Raw genomic sequence first — 22,027 nt, 5'->3', positions numbered from 1 at the left:
GTGCAGGAGCAGTGCGCACATGGCATGTTAGAAGTCACTTCATTCGTGCGTTCTGCATGCTGTCTGTAGGGAGAGGCAGCATGCAGAGCGCACGAATCTGCCGGCACCATGCGCTTCAGAACGCAGCTTTTCAGCTGCGCTCTGAAGCGCACATTTTCGGTGCGGTGCAGAGCGCACACGTGCGCACATAGCCTAAAGGTGTGCAGGTATGCAGCCATTCATTACTCCACATTATGCGATTTTAAGAATGAATCACAGCTGAAGTGCAAGACTCATAACATTTCATGCAAGATCAGACTTATTAGCGTTTTACTCAACGTTTATTTCCTAATGCTTAATGGAAACCAAACAGTTGATAAAACGTTTGCATCACAAGGAAAATGTGTTAAGTTTGTTTTTTTTGTTGTTTTTTTTTGTCGGTAATGAGCACATTTCACAATGACACAGAAAGCTGTGAGAATTGACAGTGACCTTTGACTAAAGGTAGTACAAAGAAACAGATATCAAGGAAGTAAAGTACTGCCCTGGCGTTACCAAATATTGGTCCAAATGTACAAAAAATAAGCACGAATGTGCCAAATTCTTCAAAATTTCTGCAAGTGCGAGGGGACAAAACTAAAAGGATTTCCTTAAAATGAATATCCAACTAGAAATGAAGGTACAAAATAAAGATTTTCGCTAGCATGTGTAAATTATTCAGCTCTCAAACGCAGAATCAATTGCAGTTATCCCCATACCTCCCACTGTTTGCTGCTGTATTGCAAGACCATTTTTTACATAAAAATAAAGCTGTAGTCCAATTATCAAGTCTACTATACGGCTGCTGTAAAATGCAGCCATGATGAAAAGTAAAAAGTCATTCCAGATAGAAATATTTTGCCTGAGGGGGGAAAACGAAAAAAAAATAAAAATTAGAATGGTAAACCCCTCCCCCGACCTCTGACATAGGTGCCCATATGTCCTCCATGTCCTTGAGAGAAGGGGGGACCCTGGTGAGGAGACGCCCACGCCGGTCTGTGCATTATAGCGGGTAAACCAAGATGTTCTGGTACATTAGTGCTGAAGCCAAAATTAGGCATTTTTGTTGGCAAGTTACGATTGTCCAACCCTGCAGGGAGATTGCTTCCCAAAAGCATTGTTGGGCTCTGACTATACTCAAATCTGTGGTCTTTGTCACCACTGAACAACATGGAGCCAGCACTGAGGTAGCTGTCCCTGTAAGTGGTGGCAGAGTTACAAAAGGGCTCAGGAAAAGCCGGATGTGTCGGGAGCCGGTTACTGATGTGAGATGAAGTACTGTAGTTCTCGACAGGTTGATTTTCAAGATGTCCTTCCAAAACAGCTACACCAGGCACACTCGCAGCCATGTCGCTGCTGTATGTGGATGGCAGAAACGTTTGTCCAAAATTTTCAGTGCAGTCCGGTGCATTCAGAAAAGATGACCCCCCAGTGTAATCTGTACCAATGTTGTCCGGTTCCTGAGCCTGGTGATGAGCAATAATCTCTAAGAGTGCTGCCTTCACTTGTGCATGAGGGTCACCAGCAGGCATGCCGGCATTCGGTACCTGCTGCCTCTCTGTCCGGTAATCAAGGTCTTCCTCACACACAGGAGGGGGTTCTGGTGGCTCGGGAGGCCGCTGATCTGGAGGCAAGATGTGAGGAAGGTTTTGTTCATTTGGTAGATCTTTCAGAGTCGGCTCAAGACTGGCTTCACTGTCATCTTCAACTACATAAGAAAGGAAAACAAATTAGACACTTTTGTATGGAGATTTATCAAGCTAAAGCCAAGCGATTTGCATAAAAAATGGTCTTTCATGACTTACATGATATTTACTATGTGTTTTAGACACTGAGCATTTTTTTTTTTTTAAGTAAACCTAGACTAGACCATCTTCAGATGCACCAGATTTATCAAACATCAGGACTTTTTTTTAACCGATAAAAATGAAGGAAAATACATCCCAGCAAAGTCTATGAGAATCGTGACGTGCTGCGCACATGCGGCTTCATTTTTCCTTGCTTGTTTTGTTGCAGAAAAAAAAGAAGTTACATGTCAATTGTTTCTGCTTTCTTTCCCTATCTGAATACATAAGAAGCAGCATGGAAAGAAGCATGAAAGCATGAAAAGAAGCATGAAAAAAAAATTCACTGTGGGCACATAGCATAAATGTAGGACATTTTAAGAGTGTCTCGTTGATGCTTGCACGGCCTGAGAATTAGTGTTGATTAATATGCCAAGATATCGTATATCTAAAGCCATATTCAGACAAGGCAGAATTGCAGCATATATATGATTAAACACCACAAAGCCATGGCAATTCACAGTACTACAAACTACCCATGTGAATGAGGTAGTGAAAGGAGTTGTCCACTACTGGACTACCAAGCGTCCCAGTTAAAATAAAAAATAATTCCAGCCCTATTTCACGTGACTGCTTCAGCCAATCAGAGACCACTCACTGGCTGCAGCCTTTACAAAACCGTCAGAACAAACATGCTCTAACAGAATACTGAAGTGCTGCAGCCAATCTGTGTCCACTATTTGGCTGCAGTGGGAAAGTGACCACTAGGAAACATAGCGCCAACATCACAGGAATGGTGCCAGTCTGAGAGGAGGGTATATGTTTTTTATTTTACGTAAATGGAACCTGTCAGGTGCAGTATGCTCCCAGATCCACGAGCAATTCTAGGTGCATATTGCTAATCCCTGCCTAACTGTCCCAGCATCTAGTAGCATAGATAAAAAGATCTTTATTTCTAGTATTCTAAACATCCTTTAGAATATGCTAATGAGGCCAGCGACTAGTCGCAAGGGCATTACTTCCCTTGGCTAGTTGCCCCCCTTAGCATGTTAGCATGCCCATAGGGGAATACTAACATGCTAATGAATGTGCAGCGTCAGAGGCATGCTCGATCTCACCGCTCTCTGCTGCCACTGCGCCAGACGCTGGATTTCAGCTCAGTGCGCATGATCAGAAGTTTCGGACTTCCGGTATACCATGTGTACTATGAAACTGGGTGTACGCATTCCGGTTTCAAACTGGTGTAGCGGTGTAGGCATTCCGGCTTCAAACTGGCGCATGATCGGAAATCTGGAAATTTTCTGATCATGCGCACTGAGCCGAAAACCAGCAGTGGCAGCAGAGGTGAGCGACTATGCCTCTGACCCTGCGCATTTATTAGCATGTCAGCACCCTAACAGGGGCATACTAACTTGCTAAGGGGGCCGACTAGCCAAGGGAAGTAAGGCACTTGCGACTAGTCACTGGCCTCGTTAGCATATTATAAAGGATCTTTAGAAATACTTTTTCTATAGATCCCTTTATCTCTGCTAGTTTATACAGGGATGGTTAGGCAGGGATCAGCAATATACACCCAGAACTGCTCGTGGCTCTGGGTGCATATTACACCTGACAGGATCACTTTAATGCATAAATGCAGTTAAAAAGGGGCTGTCCGGTAGTGGAAAACTTCTTTACAACTCTATTCAAACTTAAACAAAAACAAAAGGATCTGCACAGAAATACTGATACAATGCCCATTTGAAAACGTGCAGAACGCTCACTATTTTGTAATAAAATAGATTTCTCAGGAGAATTCATGAGAATGTTCTGGAGAAAGCAGCCCAGGGAAAACCCTGTGGTAGCAGCATGTTATCCCTCAATTGGTGTGCCATCCCAGTGGGTTATATAGTGCACGTGAATATTTCTCCTGTTGCTGGGTATCCTGCTCTCTTACCTATCATACTGTAACAAACTCACAGAGTCTACCATGGGTGATCGCACTAGTCAGCTCATGGAACTGACCACTCAATCAGCAGGGCCTATATTTAGATATTAACAACGTACATAGTCTGAAAACTACATGATGTGTAGAGAAAAGGCTTGGCTTTAACCACATTTCTTCTATCATTACTGTACAAGTGGTCACATTACATACCAGTAGGCGATGGACTGGGAGGTCGTGGGGGCTTTAGGGTCTCCTCGTCTTCTTTATTCTCAGGAGCCACCTCTGCTACCTCCGCGCCATGTTTTAGCTCCTGATCTTTTAACAGCTGAGACAATAAGACTGCAAAGGTGCTTTGAACAGTTGTTTGAGACGCTTCTCCTGTCGTCTTGGGTAACGTCAATGCAGTTAAGGAGGCCAGCTCAGGAGCGGGTGCTGCAGATGGAAGAAGGGGCTCTTCTTTAGATTCGGATGCTTTATTACTTGAAGCTAGGATACCATCTGGAAGATTCAGATTACTCAGCTGCTGCTCAGTTTCAGGGTTCACCTTAATGTTCATAACCTGCGCAAACTGTGCCATACTGACACTGGTCTGAGACTGCAGTAAGTTCAGCAATATGGCCACTTGACTCTGAGTCAGCTGCTGACCACCACTTAAGAGACCTGGAAAAACAAGGCACAAATATCAATTATGATATAGTTTTAGTAACATGCTGACTCTCATCCTCTTCCACAATTTAATTCTTCAACATATATGTTATCTGCCCACAAAGTTACAAATACAATGTAATCCCCAAATCGAACGGTAGGCCAGATTTTTGTTTTAAGTACCACTTCCTTACTACATGCAAGTTTGCATTGGATTACAAATATTTTCTGCTAGCAATATCAAGCTACAGTAAGTGCTGAAGGAGGAAAAAAAACAGCAAACATTAGGCTATGTTCATATGTTACTTTTTTTCTGCAGCAAAAAAGCTGCTTTCAATAAAAGCAGGTTTGGCTGCCTTATTACTGCTTTTTTGGGGTCCTTTGTCTACGGTACAGGTTTAAAGTTCGTTTTGTTCCCCACAAAAGCAGCAAAAAAAAAAAAAAAAAGCAGCTAAGTTTTTGCATTCTCCTCCGAGAACTTCCAGCTGACGTCAGTAACACAAGATAGGCCAACAATAAAGAAAGAAGTGGACAATTTCTTTAAATTTCTTTATGATAAGGGTTATATAATTTTTTTTTTTAAGCATCTATATTGATCCATGTTGTTCCCACAAATACAGAACATCTTGTTCTTACCTAATCCAACACCAGGAAATCCCTGAGTTTTTTGAGAAGATGCCTGTGCGCCTTGGGGTGTGCTATTTCTGCTGTCATCCAGACCCACAGATAAGTCCTTTCTTGGTAGTTTTGGTGCTATTGCATCATCAACCAGGCCCATTTGTTTCTGCCTTCTTCGCTTCTTACTCCATAATTCATGGCAATCTTGCCAAAGTGGAAGGCTGCATATATATAAAAAATATAAAATAGTCACTATACAAATATACAACATTTTAATCTGAATTATGTATGAAATAAATGATAAAAGTTTAACTCCTTAATGACCGATAATTTTACAGCAATTATAAAAAAAAAGGCCTATTTTCTCAGTGCCACCGTTAGTAAAATGTTCCAGCAAGGCTCCCTCAGAGCTTAATGTGGCCCGTGACCCTCCCTCAGAGCTGAATGTGGCCCGTGACCCTCCCTCAGAGCTGAATGTGGCCCGTGACCCTCCCTCAGAGCTGAATGTGGCCCGTGACCCTCCCTCAGAGCTGAATGTGGCCCGTGACCCTCCCTCAGAGCTGAATGTGGCCCGTGATCCTCCCTCAGAGCTGAATGTGGCCCGTGACCCTCCCTCAGAGCTGAATGTGGCCCGTGACCCTCCCTCAGAGCTGAATGTGGCCCGTGACCCTCCCTCAGAGCTGAATGTGGCCCGTGACCCTCCCTCAGAGCTGAATGTGGCCCGTGACCCTCCCTCAGAGCTGAATGTGGCCCGTGACCCTCCCTCAGAGCTGAATGTGGCGCTTAAGGTTAGAAAGATTGGAGATCATGGAGCATGGTATAACTTTGTGGGGGAAGGGTATATAAGCCCATCAATATCACTTCAAAATACTGTAGAAGTGTTCTCCAAAACATTGCAGTTGTAAAATTCCATGATCAAATAAAATTTGCTGCTAAAAGGTTTATGGCTTCTAATAAAATAAAAAGACATTTGAAAAATAGTGCAGACAAAAACGAGACAGATGGGAAACGTTATTTTATTAACTTGTGTGGTACGAATATCTGGTGTAAGCGCACAAGAACTCAGGTGGAAAATTGCTTATTTTTATAATTTTTGGGTATTTTTCTATAGAAAAATATAATGACCTAAATTTACCACTAACCTAAAGTTATAATGGGTCACAAAAAAAAAGCAAATCTCAGAATCAGGACACGAAGAAGCTTTGCAGAATTAGTACCACAAAGTGATAAGTCAGTTTTGAAAAAAGGGGCTTGGGCAATGGCTAAATGGTGACTGGAAAAGTCTCAAAATGTGTTGGTTTTTTCAGTCACTTGTCACAAATTATTGCAGCTCACTTGTCAGACTGTGACTGGTCTATGATTTAGCTGCTCTGAAATAGCTGAATGATCGCACACTTTTGGTCATGTGAGATGTCCAAGAATTGCTGTTGGGACATTTCCACACAGGATTTATCCACTGCAAAGTTTCTACAAGAGCAGAATTCAATCTAAAGTGTGCAGATTTGATTTCAATAATGCTGTGGGTTTATAGGTTTTAACCTTTTAATTGCATCGCAATAATGAAAGGGAGTGCTAAGTGTTACTTACTCAGGTGGTGCCATTTTTGATGGATCTACATCTCGAAGGAACTCGCACTGCATGGCCTGCTCCGCTGTACACCGCTTGCTGGGATCCAGAGCCAGCATATGATCAAATAAATCTAATGCCGCAGTGGGTATGCTGCAAAATAAGGCAACGGCGTGTATTCTGTATTAATTACAATAAACAGCTTGTATGCCATGTGCTGTGACAAAATTAGTCTGTAAGAGATACAACGGCAATCTACAAAGCCACACTTACAAAACAAACTCTTCTCGGAGTTTTCGGCGATATTGCTTCTTTGGTTTCATGGTGTTGAAATATGGTAACTTTATCACGTCGGGCCATACAGCAGGACAAGGACTTCCACACATGCGGCTTTGGGAGAAAACCAGACAAAAAGAAAAAGGTAAGTGCTTAAATGGGTAATTGGGACCATTTTGTTTTTTTCCTATGGAGCTAAAGACTAATAGGCAGCTAGTTGCTAACTACCAGCCTGTTCTGCCCCATGCGGATCTCTGTCGGCACAGAGCTGTCACAAACCGCTCCTACAAGAGGCTCTGCGGCTCGCACTGAAATCACATTGACAGAGCAGCTGCTTTACTTCTGCTCTGGTGAAGAAGCATTAGTGCCGATTGACAGGTCTTTGCTGCGTAACTGCAATCCCTTCCCTCAATAAAACAAAAAACTGTATTCACGTAGTGGGAAGGGGTTCTCAAATTAATAGGTGGTTCAGGAGCGGAGCTCCCTCCATACATTGGCTATGTTATATACCCAGCGTTTGTCCCCAACAGATGCAGGAGTCACAGAGTTCCAGTCGCGTCTGGTAACTATTTAAATCTCTGACCATGGCATTTACATGAAATTGTGTGCCGATTCCTGTGCTTGCCAATGTAATGTGATCGCGGGGAATCAATGGCGTAGTATGACAGCACAGGGTCTGCTGAAGACCCCCCATTGCTGTCATCCTGATCCACCTGAGCAGCTCATCCGTGGGCTGAGCTTCATAGGCCGAGATCTTCACTATATACTGCAGTACTGTGCGACAGAAGTATATACTATGGTACAGTGGAACCTTGGTTAACGAGAACAATCCGTTCTGGGAGTGTGCTAGTAAACCAAGTTACTCGCCTAGCAAAGCAAGCGTTCCCATAGGAAACAATGGAAGCTCAGACAATTCGTTCCACAACTTGTTCAATGTCACAACCTGGTCCCCTATTGTGCCAACACACACACACCTACGCCTCATGTTCCATCGCCGGCCTCCTGGTTCTTGGAGTTCGCCGGTACAGGATGTGTATCGGGTAACCATCGCGACCGATCCGGGACGACTGCTGCCAGAGCGCTGATGTCAAAGGCAGGAGCCGCTTGCCTCTGATTGGTCAGCGCGCTGCCTTTGAGTAGCGGCTGACAGCGGAAGTTCCTCCATCGTCGCGATGGTTACCGATACACATCCTGCAGCGGCGAACTACAAGAACCGGAAGGCCGGTGATGGAATGGAAGGCAAGGTGAACATAGTGTGTGTGTTTGTGCGGACTACAAGAGTGGATTAGATGTACGGAACCGGAAGTGTGTGCGGTGAGTATTTTCTCGTTCAGCAAAGCATACTCTTAAAGGGAGTTATAAATTTACAGCAAGCTTTGCTCGTATAACGAAATACTCACAAACTGGGTTACTCGTTAATTGAGGTTCTACTGTATAAGTGATTAAACCATTGCAAGATCAAGTCTCATGAAGGGACTAAAATAGTGTAAAAAAAAATTGGAAATAAATAAAAATTATATATAATGTATAAAAGCTCTAATCACCCTCACTTGCAGCTTGATAGTGGAATAATATCATTCAGTTCACAAATGAATGACATACAACAGGTTTCTATACACAAGTGTTAAATATTTAAAAGACACTGTCACGCCCTCACCTTATGAGTTCAAGTTGTGCTAATTCTTGATTTGCTTGGAAGATCGGTTTCTTTGTAAACAGCTCACCAAGAATACACCTGTCAAAGTATGAGGATTTTTGTTACTCTGACCTTGCATATGGAGCGGTTTACTAGACATAATCATAAGCAATTAATACATTATTGATTTCCTTAAGCTGCCTGTCCTAAAGAATGAATACATGCACATCTATCCTATAATAGCTCAGATCTAGAGCGTTATGAAAAAGATTTAGGCAGGTGAGGAAAAATGCTGCAAGGTAAGAATACTTTCATAAATAGAAATAATAATTGTATTTTTATTTTTGCAATCAACATAAGGGAATAATTAAAAAAAAAAATAATAATTAGACTATATTTAGGGAGACCGCCCTTTACTTTCTAAACTGCATAAATTCTTGTAGGTATATACACACAGGTTAAAAGGAAGAAGGGAATTTTGTTTACTTACCGTAAATTCCTTTTCTTCTAGCTCTAATTGGGAGACCCAGACAATTGGGTGTATAGGCTATGCCTCCGGAGGCCGCACAAAGTATTACACTCAAAAGTGTTAAGCCCCTCCCCTTCTGCCTATACACCCCCCGTGCTCCCACGGGCTCCTCAGTTTTGGTGCAAAAGCAAGAAGGAGGAAAAAGAATTATAAACTGGTTAAAAGTAACTTCAATCCGAAGGAATATCGGAGAACTGAAACCATTCAACATGAACAACATGTGTACACAAAAAAACAGGGGCGGGCGCTGGGTCTCCCAATTAGAGCTAGAAGGAAAGGAATTTACGGTAAGTAAACAAAATTCCCTTCTTCTTTGTCGCTCTATTGGGAGACCCAGACAATTGGGACGTCCAAAAGCAGTCCCTGGGTGGGTAAAATAATACCTCATAATAGAGCCGTAAAACGGCCTCTTCCTACAGGTGGGCAACCGCCGCCTGAAGGACTCGTCTACCTAGGCTGGCATCTGCCGAAGCATAGGTATGCACCTGATAGTGCTTTGTGAAAGTGTGCAGGCTCGACCAGGTAGCCGCCTGACACACCTGCTGAGCCGTAGCCTGGTGCCTCAAAGCCCAGGACACGCCCACGGCTCTGGTAGAATGGGCCTTCAGCCCTGAGGGAACCGGAAGCCCAGCAGAACGGTAGGCTTCGATAATTGGCTCCTTGATCCACAGAGCCAGGGTTGATTTGGAAGCCTGTGACCCTTTACGCTGGCCAGCGACAAGGACAAAGAGTGCATCCGAGCGGCGCAGGGGCGTCGTACGAGAAATGTAGAGTCTGAGTGCTCTCACCCAATCTAACAAGTGCCAATCCTTTTCACATTGGTGAACTGGATGAGGATAAAAAGAAGGTAAGGAGATATCCTGATTAAGATGAAAGGAGGATACCACCTTAGGGAGAAAATCCGGAACCGGACGTAGAACCACCTTGTCCTGGTGAAACACCAGGAAAGGGGCTTTGCATGACAGCGCTGCTAGCTCAGACACTCTGCGAAGAGAAGTGACTGCTACTAGAAAAACCACTTTCAGCGAAAGTCGTGAGAGGGAAATATCTCTCATTGGCTCGAATGGTGGTTTCTGAAGAACCATCAGAACCCTGTTGAGATCCCAGGGTTCTAACGGCCGCTTGTAAGGAGGAACGATGTGACAAACCCCCTGCAGGAACGTGCGTACCTGTGGAAGCCTGGCTAGGCGCTTCTGGAAAAACACAGAGAGCGCTGAGACTTGTCCCTTAAGGGAGCCGAGCGACAAACCCTTTTCCAGTCCAGATTGAAGGAAGGACAGAAAAGTGGTCAAGTCAAAAGGCCAGGGAGAAAAACCCTGAGCAGAGCACCACGACAGGAAAATTTTCCACGTCCTGTGGTAGATCTTGGCGGACGTTGGTTTCCTAGCCTGTCTCATAGTGGCAATGACGTCTTGAGATAACCCTGAAGACGCTAGGGTCCAGGACTCAATAGCCACACAGTCAGGTTGAGGGCCGCAGAATTCAGATGGAAAAAAACGGCCCTCGAGATAGCAAGTCTGTTCGGTCTGGTAGTGTCCACGGTTGGCCGACCGTGAGATGCCACAGATCCGGGTACCACGACCTCCTTGGCCAGCCTGGAGCGACGAGGATGGCGCGGCGGCAGTTGGTCCTGATCTTGCGTAACACTCTGGGCAACAGTGCCAGCGGAGGAAACACATAAGGGAGCTGAAACTGCGACCATCCTGAACTAAGGCGTCTGCCGCCAGAGCTCTGGGATCTTGAGACCGTGCCATGAACACTGGTACCTTGTTGTTGTGCCGGGACGCCATGAGGTCGACGTCCGGCACCCCCCAGCAGCAACGGATCTCCTGAAACACGTCCGTGTGAAGGGACCATTCCCCTGCGTCCATGCCCTGGCGACTGAGAAAATCTGCTTCCCAGTTTTCCACGCCCTGGGATGTGAACTGCGGATATGGTGGATGCCGTGGCTTCCACCCACATCAAAATCCGCCGGACTTCCTGGAAGGCTTGCCGGCTGCGTGTGCCGCCTTGGTGGTTGATGTATGCCACCGCTGTGGAATTGTCCGACTGAATTCGGATCTTCTTGCCCTCCAGCCACTGCTGGAACGCTTTCTGGGCAAGATACACTGCCCGTATTTCCAGAACGTTGATCTGAAGCGAGGACTCTTGCTGGGTCCACGTACCCTGAGCCCTGTGGGGAAAAAACCGCTCCCCACCCTGACAGACTCGCATCCGTCGTGACCACCTCCCAGGATGGGGGTAGGAAGGATTTCCCTTTCGATAATGAAGTGGGAAGAAGCCACCACCGAAGGGAAGCTTTGGTCGCCTGCGAGAGGGAGACGTTCCTGTCGAGGGACGTCGGCTTCCTGTCCCATTTGCGTTGGATGTCCCATTGAAGAGGACGCAGGTGAAACTGCGCGAAAGGAACTGCCTCCATTGCTGCCACCATCTTCCCCAGGAAGTGCATGAGGCGCCTCAAGGTGTGTGACCGACCTTGAAGGAGAGATTGTACCCCTGTCTGTAGTGACCGCTGCTTGATCAGCGGAAGCTTCACTATCGCTGAGAGGGTATGAAACTCCATGCCAAGGTATGTCAGCGATTGGGCCGGTGTCAGATTTGACTTTGGAAAATTGATGATCCACCCGAAACCCTGGAGAGTCTCCAGGGTAGCGTCGAGGCTGTGTTGGCATGCCTCTAGAGAGGGTGCCTTGATCAACAGATCGTCCAAGTACGGGATCACCGAGTGACCCTGAGAGTGGAGGACCGCTACTACAGTAGCCATCACCTTGGTAAAAACCCGTGGGGCTGTTGCCAGGCCGAACGGCAGTGCCACGAACTGCAGGTGTTCGTTTCCTATGGCGAAGCGCAAGAAGCGCTGGTGCTCTGGAGCAAATCGGTACGTGGAGATAAGCATCTTTGATATCGAACGATGCAAGGAAATCTCCCTGGGACATTGAGGCGATGACGGAGCGGAGGGATTCCATCCGGAACCGCCTGGTCTTTACGTGTTTGTTGAGAAGTTTCAGGTCCAGGACAGGTCGGAAAGACCCGTCCTTCTTTGGGACCACAAACAAGTTGGAGTAAAAACCGTGGCCCTGTTGCTGAAGAGGAACAGGGACCACCACTCCTTCTGCCTTCAGAATGCCCAGCGCCTGCAGAAGAGCCTCGGCTCGCTCGGGAGGCGGGGATGACCTGAAGAATCGAGTCGGGGGACGAGAGGTGAACTCTATCTTGTAACCGTGAGACAGAATGTCTCGCACCCAACGGTCTTTTACCCGTGGCAGCCAGGTGTCGCAAAAGCGGGAGAGCCTGCCACCGACCGAGGATGCGGAGTGAGGATGCCGAAAGTCATGAGGAAGCCGCTTTGGTAGCGGCACCTCCGGTGGTCTTTTTAGGACGTGACTTAGACCGCCATGCGTCAGAGTTCCTTTGATCTTTCTGAGGCCTTTTGGACGAGGAGAATTGGGACCTGCCCGCGCCCCGAAAGGACCGAAACCTCGACTGCCCCTTCCTCTGTTGGGGTATGTTCGGTTTGGGCTGGGGTAAGGATGTATCCTTTCCCTTGGATTGTTTGATGATTTCATCCAAACGCTCGCCAAACAATCGGTCGCCAGAAATTGGCAAACTGGTTAAGCGCTATTTGGAAACAGAATCTGCCTTCCATTCCCGTAGCCACAAGGCCCTGCGGAGTACCACCGAATTGGCGGCTGCAACCGCCGTACGGCTCGTAGAGTCCAGGACAGCATTAATAGCGTAAGACGCAAATGCCGACGTCTGAGTGGTTATGGACGCCACCTGTGGCGCGGACGTGCGTGTGGCTGCGTCAATTTGCGCTTGACCTGCTGAGATAGCTTGTAGCGCCCATACGGCTGCGAATGCTGGGGCAAAAGAAGCGCCGATAGCTTCATAGATGGATTTCAACCAGAGCTCCATCTGCCTGTCAGTGGCGTCTTTGAGTGAAGCCCCATCTTCCACTGCAAGTATGGATCTAGCTGCCAGTCTGGGGATTGGAGGATCCACTTTGGGACACTGAGCCCAACTTTTGACCACGTCAGGGGGAAAGGGATAACGTGTATCCTTAAGGCGCTTAGAAAAACGCTTATCTGGACAAGCATGGTGATTCTGGACTGCCTCTCTGAAATCAGAGTGGTCCAGAAACATACTCGGTGTACGCTTGGGAAACCTGAAACGGAATTTCTCCTGCTGGGAAGCTGACTCCTCCACCGGAGGAGCTGAGGGAGAAATATCCAACATACGATTGATGGACGCAATAAGGTCGTTCACTATGGCATCCCCGTCCGGAGTATCAAGATTGAGAGCGGCCTCAGGATCAGAATCCTGATCAGCTGTCTCCGCATCATCAACCAGAGATTCCCCCCTCTGAGACCCTGCACAATATGATGATGTCGAGGGAAAATCTAAGCGAGCTCGCTTAGTCGGTCTGGGGCTGGGGTCTGTGTCAGAACCCTCAGCTTGGGATCCATGAGATACCCCGGGAGGACATTGTTGGTCCAGCTGAGGTGGGCCAGGGAACAAAGATTCAACAGAGTCCCTGTGCTGAGATACCGGCCTGGACTGCAAGGCTTCTAGTATCTTAGCCATAGTCTCAGAGAGTTTTGCAAACTCCGTCCCTGTCACCTGAACAGTGTTAGCAGGTGGCTCCCCCTGGGCCCCCCCTAGCAGAGGCTCTGGCAGAGCAAGTGTCACAGGGGCCGAACAGTGCACACAATAAGGGTCAGTGGAACCTGTCGGTAGCGGGGTCGTACATGCGGCGCAGGCAACATAATAAGCCTGTGTTTTGGCACCCCTGCCTTTCGTGGGCGCCATGCTATTATCTTCCCTGAGTAACACAATAGGGTATATAGTCAGAAATCAACTGTGCACCATACAGTGTAAAACATATATACCATAAACATATAATGTTACACTACTGCACAATGGGGCTAGCACCACAGGTGCTGCTTACCACCCGCTTAAAGCGGTTGTGAGGCCACCAGAGTCCCTGCCTGGGTCTCCCAGACTTTGTCCCCCACTGCAGCGTCCGAGGAGCTGACAGGAATGCGTCCTGAGGAGAGGAGGGAGCCGTGGGCGTGACCCAGAAAGAGCGGGAACTGGTGCCTGCACTGTGCACAGCGAGGGGAGTGGAGTATGCAAAGCATGCTCCAGCCCTCAGTGCTGCTCGTTCTGAGCAGCGTCCCGCCCTTCCCCTGCCTGTCAGGGCTGGGGGTGGGAGGAAAGGAACTAGGCCGCAAAAAAGCCGGGGACTCTAGTAATAAACGCGGCCGCCGTAAAAGCGCGGCCGCGTGGAAGTCCCCGGCGCACTACAAGTCCCAGCCGCGCCGCAGTATTTCCATGGCAGCGGCGGTCAGTGCGGCAGCCCCTATACATAAACACACTCAGCAACGCTGAGTGTGTAATGGCATATATTAACCCGGTCAGCGCCGCGGTCCCCGGTGCACTAGCACACCCAGCAAAGCTGGAGTGTTGCTGTGCGCGGTCCCCACCGGGATACAGAGTACCTCCAAGTAGCAGGGCCATGTCCCTGAACGATACCCGGCTCCTATCCAGCAGGCTCCACAGGAGTTGTGGATGAAGCACGGTCTCAGTGCCTGGAGACCGATAGGATCCCACTTCACCAGAGCCCTGAGGGGGATGGGGAAGGAAAGCAGCATGTGGGCTCCAGCCTCCGTACCCGCAATGGATACCTCAACCTTACAACACCACCGACAAGAGTGGGGTGAGAAGGGAGCATGCTGGGGGCCCTATATGGGCCCACTTTTCTTCCATCCGACATGGTCAGCAGCTGCTGCTGACCAATCTGTGGAGCTGTGCGTGCGTGTCTGACCTCCTTCGCACAAAGCAAAAAACTGAGGAGCCCGTGGGAGCACGGGGGGTGTATAGGCAGAAGGGGAGGGGCTTAACACTTTTGAGTGTAATACTTTGTGCGGCCTCCGGAGGCATAGCCTATACACCCAATTGTCTGGGTCTCCCAATAGAGCGACAAAGAAATAGTTATGAAGGTTGTTCAAACATCATGTAGAACTGACCACAGATCTTCTGTGGATGTAATCTTGTGTAAATCTTTGTCTCGCCATGTATTCCCAGTCATTATGGTGAGATCAGGGCTCTATGCGGTCCACATCATCACTTCCAGAACTCCTTGCTCTTCATTATGCTGAAGATACTGTAGATCTTCATGACATTGGCAGCATGTTTGGCTACAGATTTGTTCCGCAGCAGGACTATCACCTCAGACACCTCCCTGATGTTATTGTATGGTGGTTAATTATATTTATTTGCCTATATTCTTAAAGGAGTTGTCCGACATTAGCTTAACAAAAATTTTTGAGTTTATCTGTGCTGTATTGTCATATAAATCACACCTACATTGTTATTTTTTGTTTTCTAACTTTTGTTCCTCTTGAATTATCCCTTTATTCTCTGCAGCTTCTTGTTTACATTCTGATCCAGCAAACATGATAACTTCCTGTGCTGAACCTCAGTCAGAGCTGGCACTGCCCACCCCAGTGTCCAGCCCCACCCCAGTGTCCAGCCTCGCCCTCTGCCCGCCCCCTGCACACACATTCCCTGTCAGTATATTCTGCCCCAGCACCTGACCTGTTATCACTACAGCATTGCAAATAACAGCCCCACATCGGGCTCTGCACAGGCACACATATGGCTCTGCACCGCACAGGCACACATATGGCTCTGCACCGCACAGGCACACATATGGCTCTGCACCGCACAGGCACACATATGGCTCTGCACCGCACAGGCACACATATGGCTCTGCACCGCACAGGCACACATATGGCTCTGCACAGGCACACATATGGCTCTGCACAGGCACACATATGGCTCTGCACAGGCACACATATGGCTCTGCACAGGCACACATATGGCTCTGCACAGGCACACATATGGCTCTGCACAGGCACACATATGGCTCTGCACCGCACACATATGGCTCTGCACCGCACACATATGGCTCTGCACCGCACACATATGGCTCTGCACCGCACACATATGGCTCTGCACCGCACACATATGGCTCTGCACCGCACACATATGGCTCTGCACCGCACACATATGGCTCTGCACCGCACACATATGGCTCTGCACCGCACACATATGGCTCTGCACCGCACACATATGGCTCTGCACCGCACACATATGGCTCTGCACCGCACACATATGGCTCTGCACCGCACACATATGGCTCTGCACCGCACACATATGGCTCTGCACCGCACACATATGGCTCTGCACCGCACACATATGGCTCTGCACCGCACACATATGGCTCTGCACCGCACACATATGGCTCTGCACCGCACACATATGGCTCTGCACCGCACACATATGGCTCTGCACCGCACACATATGGCTCTGCACCGCACACATATGGCTCTGCACCGCACACGCACACATATGGCTCTGCACCGCACACGCACACATATGGCTCTGCACACGCACACATATGGCTCTGCAACCCCCCCCATCCCCATCGGGAACACATGTGGAATACATACTCACCCTTCCTCGGTCCCCGCCGCTCCTGCACGTTCGCACGCTGTCTGTGCTCTGGACATATCAGCACAGTAGTGACGTCACCGCTGTGCTGAAGAGAGCACAGACAGCCGGAGGGACAGTGATGAGAAGCAGAGCTGCGCTGCTTCTCATCAGCACTTTCAAATGTACCGGCATCTGTGATCTGTGATGCCGGTACATTTGAATGTGTAATCCTGAGCAGGGGCCCGGTGCTGGAGCTGACACCACGGCAGCTGCCGCCAGGCCCCGCCCCCAGGTCACGGACCCCACAGCAGTGCAGGGGGAGGTTACTGGAGAGTAAAAGAGGTGCGGGGGAATGTGTGGGAGGGTGCAGGGAAGGGGGCGGGGCTCATCGCACTGTAGCCGCCCAGCAGGGAGGCGACATGCTGTTTCCACATTTGCATGTCAACATGGCCCTGCCCATGTTGACATGAAATGACCGGAAGCCGCAAAATCGCGGCAGGAGCGGTCACATGACCGCTCTGAGCCGGGGGAGAGGGGCTGACAGCAGGGCAGGTAAGTGGTCTCTATCTACTTACCTGCCCCAATGTAGCCCAATAGGGTAATAAAAAAAAAAAGGTCAAAGAAGCCGGCTAACCCCTTTAAGTATTGAGGACACTAACAAGTGGGCAATGTTGAGGAGCAGTGGTAATCCAAAGAAATGTAGTGCAGCAGATGAAAGACATGGTGCTTGCTTCCATTCAAAAAAATGTCCATCAGTGCCATCAACTTAAAAGTGGCAGCAACCAATGAGACCCAGCTACACCTATCTACTGTTCAGAGACGTCTGGCCAGAATTGTGGCCAAAACCCATAACTTCAACATGGAAACAAGGCCAAATGACTAAACTATGTGAAAGAAGGGAATTTTGTTACTTACCGTAAATTCCTTTTCTTCTAGCTCTTATTGGGAGACCCAGACGATTGGGTGTATAGCACTGCCTCCGGAGGCCACACAAAGCAATTACACTAAAAAGTGTAAGGCCCCTCCCCTTCTGGCTATACACCCCCAGTGGGATCACTGGCTCACCAGTTTTAGTGCAAAAGCAAGAAGGAGGAAAGCCAATAACTGGTTTAAACAAATTAACTCCGAGTAACATCGGAGAACTGAAAACCGTTCAACATGAACAACATGTGTACCCGCAAACAAACCAAAAATCCCGAAGGACAACAGGGCGGGTGCTGGGTCTCCCAATAAGAGCTAGAAGAAAAGGAATTTACGGTAAGTAACAAAATTCCCTTCTTCTTCGGCGCTCTATTGGGAGACCCAGACGATTGGGACGTCCAAAAGCTGTCCCTGGGTGGGTAAAGAAATACCTCATGTTAGAGCTGCAAAGACAGCCCTCCCCTACGGGGAGGCAACTGCCACCTGCAGGACTCTTCTACCTAGGCTGGCGTCCGCCGAAGCATAGGTATGCACCTGATAATGTTTGGTGAAAGTGTGCAGACTCGACCAGGTAGCTGCCTGGCACACCTGTTGAGCCGTAGCCTGGTGTCGCAATGCCCAGGACGCACCCACGGCTCTGGCAGAATGGGCCTTCAGCCCTGATGGAACCTGAAGCCCCGCAGAACGGTAGGCTTCAAGAATTGGTTCTTTGATCCATCGAGCCAGGGTGGCCTTAGAAGCCTGCGACCCTTTGCGCTTACCAGCGACAAGGACAAAGAGTGCATCCGAACGGCGCAGGGGCGCTGTGCGGGAAATGTAGATTCTGAGTGCTCTCACCAGATCTAACAAATGTAAATCCTTCTCATACCGATGAACTGCATGAGGACAAAACGAAGGCAAAAAGATATCCTGATTAAGATGAAAAGAGGATACCACCTTCGGGAGAAACTCCTGAATGGGGCGCAGCACTACCTTGTCCTGGTGGAAGACCAGGAAGGGAGCCTTGGAAGACAGCGCTGCCAGCTCAGACACTCTCCGAAGAGATGTGATCGCTACCAGAAAAGCCACTTTCTGTGATAGTCTAGAAAGTGAAACCTCCTTCAGAGGCTCGAAGGGCGGCTTCTGGAGGGCAACTAGTACCCTGTTCAGATCCCATGGATCTAACGGCCGCTTGTACGGGGGAACTATATGGCAAACCCCCTGTAGGAACGTGCGCACCTTAGAAAGTCGTGCTAGACGCTTCTGAAAAAAGACGGATAGCGCCGAGACTTGTCCTTTAAGGGAGCCGAGCGACAAACCTTTTTCTAACCCAGATTGCAGGAAAGAAAGAAGGGTAGGTAATGCAAATGGCCAGGGAGACACTCTCTGAGCAGAGCACCAGGATAAGAATATCCTCCACGTTCTGTGGTAGATCTTAGCAGACGTGGGCTTCCTAGCCTGTCTCATGGTGGCAACGACCCCTTGGGATAAGCCTGAAGACGCTAGGATCCAGGACTCAATGGCCACGCAGTCAGGTTGAGGGCCGCAGAATTCCGATGGAAAAACGGCCCTTGGGACAGTAAGTCTGGTCGGTCTGGTAGTGCCCACGGTTGGCCGACCGTGAGATGCCACAGATCCGGATACCACGCCCTCCTCGGCCAGTCTGGAGCGACGAGTATGACGCGGCTGCAGTCGGATCTGATCTTGCGTAGCACTCTGGGCAAGAGTGCCAGAGGTGGAAACACATAAGGGAGCCGGAACTGCGACCAATCTTGCACTAGGGCGTCTGCTGCTAGAGCTCTTTGATCGCGAGACCGTGCCATGAAGGTTGGGACCTTGTTGTTGTGCCGGGACGCCATTAGGTCGACGTCCGGCCTTCCCCATCGGCGACAGATTTCCTGAAACACGTCCGGGTGAAGGGACCATTCCCCTGCGTCCATGCCCTGGCGACTGAGGAAGTCTGCTTCCCAGTTTTCTACGCCGGGGATGTGAACTGCGGATATGGTGGAGGCCGTGGCTTCCACCCACATCATAATGCGCCGGACTTCCTGGAAGGCTTGCCGACTGCGAGTCCCTCCTTGGTGATTGATGTATGCCACCGCTGTGGAGTTGTCCGATTGAATTCGGATCTGCTTCCCTTCCAGCCACTGCTGGAAGGCTAGTAGGGCAAGAAACACTGCTCTGATTTCCAGAACATTGATCTGAAGGCTGGACTCCTGCTGAGTCCACGTACCCTGAGCCCTGTGGTGGAGAAACACTGCTCCCCACCCTGACAGACTCGCGTCTGTCGTGACCACCGCCCAGGACGGTGGTAGGAAGGATCTTCCCTGTGATAATGAGGTGGAAAGGAGCCACCACTGCAGAGAGTCCTTGGCCGTCTGGGAAAGGGAGACTTTCCTGTCCAGGGATGTCGACCTCCCGTCCCATTGGCGGAGAATGTCCCATTGAAGTGGACGCAGATGAAACTGCGCAAACGGAACCGCCTCTATTGTCGCCACCATCTTCCCGAGGAAGTGCATGAGGCGTCTTAAGGAGTGCGACTGACTTTGAAGGACAGCCTGCACCCCTGTCTGTAGTGACCGCTGCTTGCTCAGCGGAAGCTTCACTATCGCTGAGAGAGTATGAAACTCCATGCCAAGATACGTTAGTGATTGGGTCGGTGACAGATTTGACTTTGGGAAGTTGATGATCCACCCGAACGCCTGGAGAGTCTCCAGTGCAAAATTCAGGCTGAGTTGGCATGCCTCCTGAGAGGGTGCCTTGACCAGTAGATCGTCCAAGTAAGGGATCACAGAGTGTCCGTGAGAGTGCAAGACTGCTACCACTGCTGCCATGATCTTGGTGAACACCCGTGGGGCTGTCGCCAGACCAAATGGCAGAGCCACGAACTGAAGATGTTCGTCTCCTATCACGAAGCGCAGAAAGCGTTGGTGCTCCGTAGCAATCGGCACGTGGAGATAAGCATCTTTGATGTCTATTGATGCTAGGAAATCTCCTTGGGACATTGAGGCAATGACTGAGCGGAGGGATTCCATCCGGAACCGCCTGGCGTTCACATGCTTGTTGAGCAGTTTTAGGTCCAGAACAGGACGGAAGGAGCCGTCCTTTTTTGGAACCACAAAGAGATTGGAGTAAAATCCTCGCCCCCGTTCCAGAGGGGGGACAGGGATCACGACTCCTTCTGCTCTTAGAGAGTCCACCGCCTGCAGCAGGGCATCTGCTCGGTTGGGGTGTGGGGAGGTTCTGAAGAACCGAAGTGGGGGCCGAGAACTGAACTCGATTCTGTACCCGCGAGACAAAATGTCTGTTACCCACCGGTCTTTGACCTGTGACAGCCAAATGTCGCAAAAGCGGGAGAGCCTGCCAGCGACCGAGGATGCGGAGGGAGGAGGCCGAAAGTCATGAGGTAGCCGCCTTGGAAGCGGTTCCTGCATTTGCTTTCCTGGGGCGTGAGGGAGCCCGCCAGGAATCTGAGCTCCCTTGTCCTTTCTGAGTCCCTTTGGACGAGGAGAATTGGGGCTTGCCCGAGCCTCGAAAGGACCGAAACCTCGACTGCCACTTTTTCTGTTGAGGTTTACTTGCTCTGGGCTGTGGCAAGGAAGAGTCCTTACCCTTGGACTGTTTTATGATTTCAGCCAATGGCTCACCAAACAGTCTGTCTCTAGATAATGGCAAGCTGGTTAAGCATTTTTTGGAACCAGCATCTGCTTTCCAGTCCTTTAACCATAAGGCTCTGCGCAAAACCACAGAATTGGCGGCCGCCATAGAGGTACGGCTCGTAGATTCTAGGACAGCATTGATAGCATAGGTCGCAAACGCAGACATTTGCGAAGTTAGGGACGCCACCTGTGACACTGCTGGATGCATGATAGCATCCACCTGTGCTAAACCAGCTGAAATAGCTTGTAGTGCCCACACGGCCGCGAATGCTGGAGCAAACGACGCGCCGATAGCTTCATAGACAGATTTTAACCAAAGGTCCATCTGTCTGTCGTTGGCATCTTTAAGTGAAGCGCCATCCTCTACTGCGACTATGGATCTAGCCGCAAGCTTGGAAATTGGGGGATCCACCTTTGGGCACTGGGTCCAGCGTTTGGCCACTTCAGAGGGAAAAGGATAACGGGTATCCTTAGAACGTTTAGAGAAACGCTTGTCTGGATGAGCGTCGTGCTTCTGGATTGATTCTCTGAAGTCAGAGTGGTCCAAAAAAGCACTTAATTTACGCTTGGGATACAGGAAATGGAACTTCTCCTGCTGTGCAGCTGCCTCCTCTGCTGAAGGAGCTGGGGGAGAAATATCCAACAGTCTATTAATCGCCGATATAAGGTCATTAACCATGGCGTCACCATCAGGGGCATCCAGATTGAGAGGGGCCTCAGGATTAGAATCCTGATCACCGTCCTCAGTCTCATCACAGAGAGACTCTTCTCGCTGAGACCCTGAGCAGTGTGATGACGTCGAGGGTCTTTCCCAGCGAGCTCGCTTAGGCTGCCTGGGACTGTCATCTGAGTCAGAGACTTCAGCTTGTGATGCTTGAGACCCCCTTGAAGTACGGATTAGTTCCAACTGAGGGGGACCAGAGAGCATAGCCACAGCAGTGTCCATGGTCTGAGGAACTGGCCTGGCCT

At 49.2% G+C, this 22,027-nt stretch overlaps 1 protein-coding gene across 1 annotated transcript in view; it reads right to left on the bottom strand.

The window, feature by feature from the left end:
- Nucleotides 1-298: 298 nt before the first annotated feature.
- CDK13 (cyclin dependent kinase 13) overlaps nucleotides 299-22,027 on the bottom strand; it is a 116,302-nt gene continuing 94,573 nt past the window's right edge. Inside the window, exons 9-14 of the mRNA XM_075315138.1 lie at nucleotides 8,492-8,569; nucleotides 6,832-6,948; nucleotides 6,580-6,711; nucleotides 5,011-5,213; nucleotides 3,940-4,389; nucleotides 299-1,726 (exon numbers count right to left, since the gene is read on the bottom strand). Of these exons, the coding sequence (XP_075171253.1) occupies nucleotides 912-1,726; nucleotides 3,940-4,389; nucleotides 5,011-5,213; nucleotides 6,580-6,711; nucleotides 6,832-6,948; nucleotides 8,492-8,569 (1,795 nt within the window). The 3' untranslated portion in view covers nucleotides 299-911. The remainder of the gene's footprint in view (nucleotides 1,727-3,939; nucleotides 4,390-5,010; nucleotides 5,214-6,579; nucleotides 6,712-6,831; nucleotides 6,949-8,491; nucleotides 8,570-22,027) is intronic.

Source organism: Anomaloglossus baeobatrachus, chromosome 6 (genome assembly GCF_048569485.1).
Source record: "Anomaloglossus baeobatrachus isolate aAnoBae1 chromosome 6, aAnoBae1.hap1, whole genome shotgun sequence".
Taxonomy (NCBI): domain Eukaryota; kingdom Metazoa; phylum Chordata; class Amphibia; order Anura; family Aromobatidae; genus Anomaloglossus; species Anomaloglossus baeobatrachus.
Note: the sequence above shows the minus strand (reverse complement) of the source record. Positions and strands in the feature narration are given on the sequence as shown.